This window comes from Nerophis ophidion, linkage group LG06 (genome assembly GCF_033978795.1).
Source record: "Nerophis ophidion isolate RoL-2023_Sa linkage group LG06, RoL_Noph_v1.0, whole genome shotgun sequence".
NCBI classification, from domain to species: domain Eukaryota; kingdom Metazoa; phylum Chordata; class Actinopteri; order Syngnathiformes; family Syngnathidae; genus Nerophis; species Nerophis ophidion.
In genome coordinates this window covers 21,267,169-21,269,991 of record NC_084616.1, presented here as the reverse complement: position 1 = coordinate 21,269,991, position 2,823 = coordinate 21,267,169, and the positions used below count along the sequence as shown (strand labels likewise).

The window sequence follows — 2,823 nt, the reverse complement described above, 5'->3', positions numbered from 1 at the left end:
CCTCTGGAATGCCCTCCCGGTAACAATTAGAGATGCGACCTCAGTAGAAGCAATTAAGTCCCATCTTAAAACTTATTTGTATACTCTAGCCTTTAAATATACCCCCTTTTTAGACCAGTTGATCTGCCCTTTCTATTCTTTTCTCCTCTGCCCACCTCTCCCTTGTGGAGGGGGTTGGGGGACAGGTCTGGTGGCCATGGATGAAGTTCTGGCTGTCTAGAGTCCGGACCCGGGGGTGGACCGCTCGCCTGTGCATCGGTTGGGGACATCTCTGCGCTGCTGACCCGTTTTCGCTCGGGATGTTCTCCCGCTGGCCCCACCATAGGCTGGACTCTCACTATTATGTTAGATCCACTATGCACTGGACTTTCACAATATTAAGTTAGACCCACTCGACGTCCATTGCTTTCGGTCCCCCCTAGAGGGAGGGGGGTAGGGGCCACCCACATCTGCGGGCCTCTCCAAGGTTTCTCATAGTCATCCACATTGACGTTTCACTGGGTTGTGAGTTTTTCTTGCCCTTTTGTGGGCTCTGAACTGAGGATGTCGTTGTGGCTTGTGCAGTCCTTTGAGACACTTGTGATTTAGGGCTATATGAATAAACATTGATTGACATGTGCACTATTTACCTTAGTAGAATAATGGCCTGGGCTGTCAATTCCAAGTTGACTGGGGAGTAGAAAATCAAAGTGCTTGGATTCCTGCGTGCGCACACTTTAATACATCTGAAACGGTTTGTGCGTACAACGTTTTCTGCATTTGAGCATCGGCCAATTTTCAGTAGGAAATCCACACAACTTTTATTACATGAGGCCCCAGGCCTCTGGGCTCTTTAATAAAAGTCGAACAAAGAGTAGCAGATTAAATCGTACCCTTCTCCGTGTACTTTGTTACGTACCGACTGGCATCATCTCTCAAATCGTTCTGCGCACCGCTCAAAGTAGCAGAGGTAATTAACAACCCCTGTGAGCCACTAAAATGTCATCGCATCTAAGAGATCCAAGAAATGAAATAGTCTGAGAAACACACAAGACTTTGTAACTCCACATGTGCGAGGAGTCATCAGTTGCACAACTTTGATTACTCCTCCAACGAACATGGTTAGTGTTCGGATACTGTGAGGTGCTGCATCTTCTTGGCGGCCTCTTCCGACACCGTTTTGGAGGTTTTCTCCGGACTGGGAGCGGGGCTGGGAACGGGAGTGTTGGCGGCGCTGTTGGGATACTCCCTGTTGCCGAAGATGATGCTGCCCACTCGCACGTTGGTGGATCCCACCTCGATCTGCAACACAGCCGCACCACAACGGATCAAGCTCCATAGCGCTGAAACTCTGACAAATTTTCAGAATAATGGAGCCATGAAATCAAGTGTAACGTCCACAAACTACTAAATAAATAAGAAAAGAAACAATTGGCAAGTATAAAAACTATTTTTTTCATTTAATAAAAACAATTTGCAAGTATACATTTTTTTTTCAATTAACAATACAATTTTCAAATATAAAAACACTTTCTGCAAGTAAAAAAATATCCATCCATCCATTTCCTACCGCTTATTCCCTATGGGGTTGCGGGAGGTGTTGGTGCCTATATATATATTTTTTTTATTTTATTATAAAAACAATTCAAGTACAAAAACAATTTTTTAATTGAAGTATAAAAACAATTTTATCAATTAAAATAATTTGCAAGTATACATTTTTTTTAAATCAACAAAACAATTTTTAAATATAAAAACCCTTTTCTGCAAGTAAAAAAAATATTCGGAGGCATTTTTTTTAATTCAATTATAAAAACAATTCACAAGTACAAAAATATTTTTTAATTTAAGTAAAAATACAATTTCTTCAATTAAAATAATTTGCAAGTATACATTTTTTTTCAATAAAGAAAACAATTTTTAAATATAAAACCCTTTTCTGCAAGTAAAATAATTATTCGGAGGTAATATATATTTTTTAAATTCAATTATAAAAACAATTCACAAGTACAAAAACTATTTTTTTAATTGAAGTATAAAAAACTATTTCCAAAATCAAAATCATTTGCAAGTATACATTTTTTTTTCAATTAGCAAAACAATTTTCAAATATAAAAACACTGGGTTAGTGCGTCTGCCTCACAATACGAAGGTCCTGCAGTCCTGGGTTCAAATCCAGGCTCGGGATCTTTCTGTGTGGAGTTTGCATGTTCTCCCCGTGAATGCGTGGGTTCCCTCCGGGTACTCCGGCTTCCTCCCACTTTCAAAGACATGCACCTGGGGATAGGTTGATTGGCAACACTAAATTGGCCCTAGTGTGTGAATGTGAGTGTGAATGTTTTCTGTCTATCTGTGTTGGCCCTGCGATGAGGTGGCGACTTGTCCAGAGTGTACCCCGCCTTCCGCCCGATTGTAGCTGAGATAGGCGCCAGCGCCCCCCGCGACCCCAAAAGGGAATAAGCGGTAGAAAATGGATGGATGGATGGATGGATGGAAAAACACTTTCTGCAAGTAAAAAAATATTTGGAGGTATTGTTTTTTTTAAAATTCAATTAGGAAAACAATTCACAAGTACAAAAAATATTTTCTTTAATTAAAGTATAAAAAAAAATTCAATTAAAGTAATTTGCAAGTATAAAAAAAAATCTGTAAAAAAAAAAAACAATTGGCAATTATGAAAAACATTTTCTGCAACTAAAAAAAGATTGCCAATATTTAAAAAAACGTTCTTCAATTAAATAAATATTTCACTAGTATATAAACAAATTTTGTCAATTAAAATAAAAAATTGTCAAGTAAAAAAATTATTCGGAAGTATCAAATTTATTTTCGTCAACAACAACT

The 2,823-nt window shown here is 38.5% G+C and overlaps 1 protein-coding gene across 1 annotated transcript in view; it reads right to left on the bottom strand.

The window, feature by feature from the left end:
- Nucleotides 1-693: 693 nt before the first annotated feature.
- Nucleotides 694-2,823, bottom strand: part of plpbp (pyridoxal phosphate binding protein) — a 34,194-nt gene continuing 32,064 nt past the window's right edge. The window contains exon 8 of the mRNA XM_061902992.1: nt 694-1,281. Coding sequence (XP_061758976.1) covers nt 1,102-1,281 — 180 coding nt within the window. The 3' untranslated portion in view covers nt 694-1,101. The remainder of the gene's footprint in view (nt 1,282-2,823) is intronic.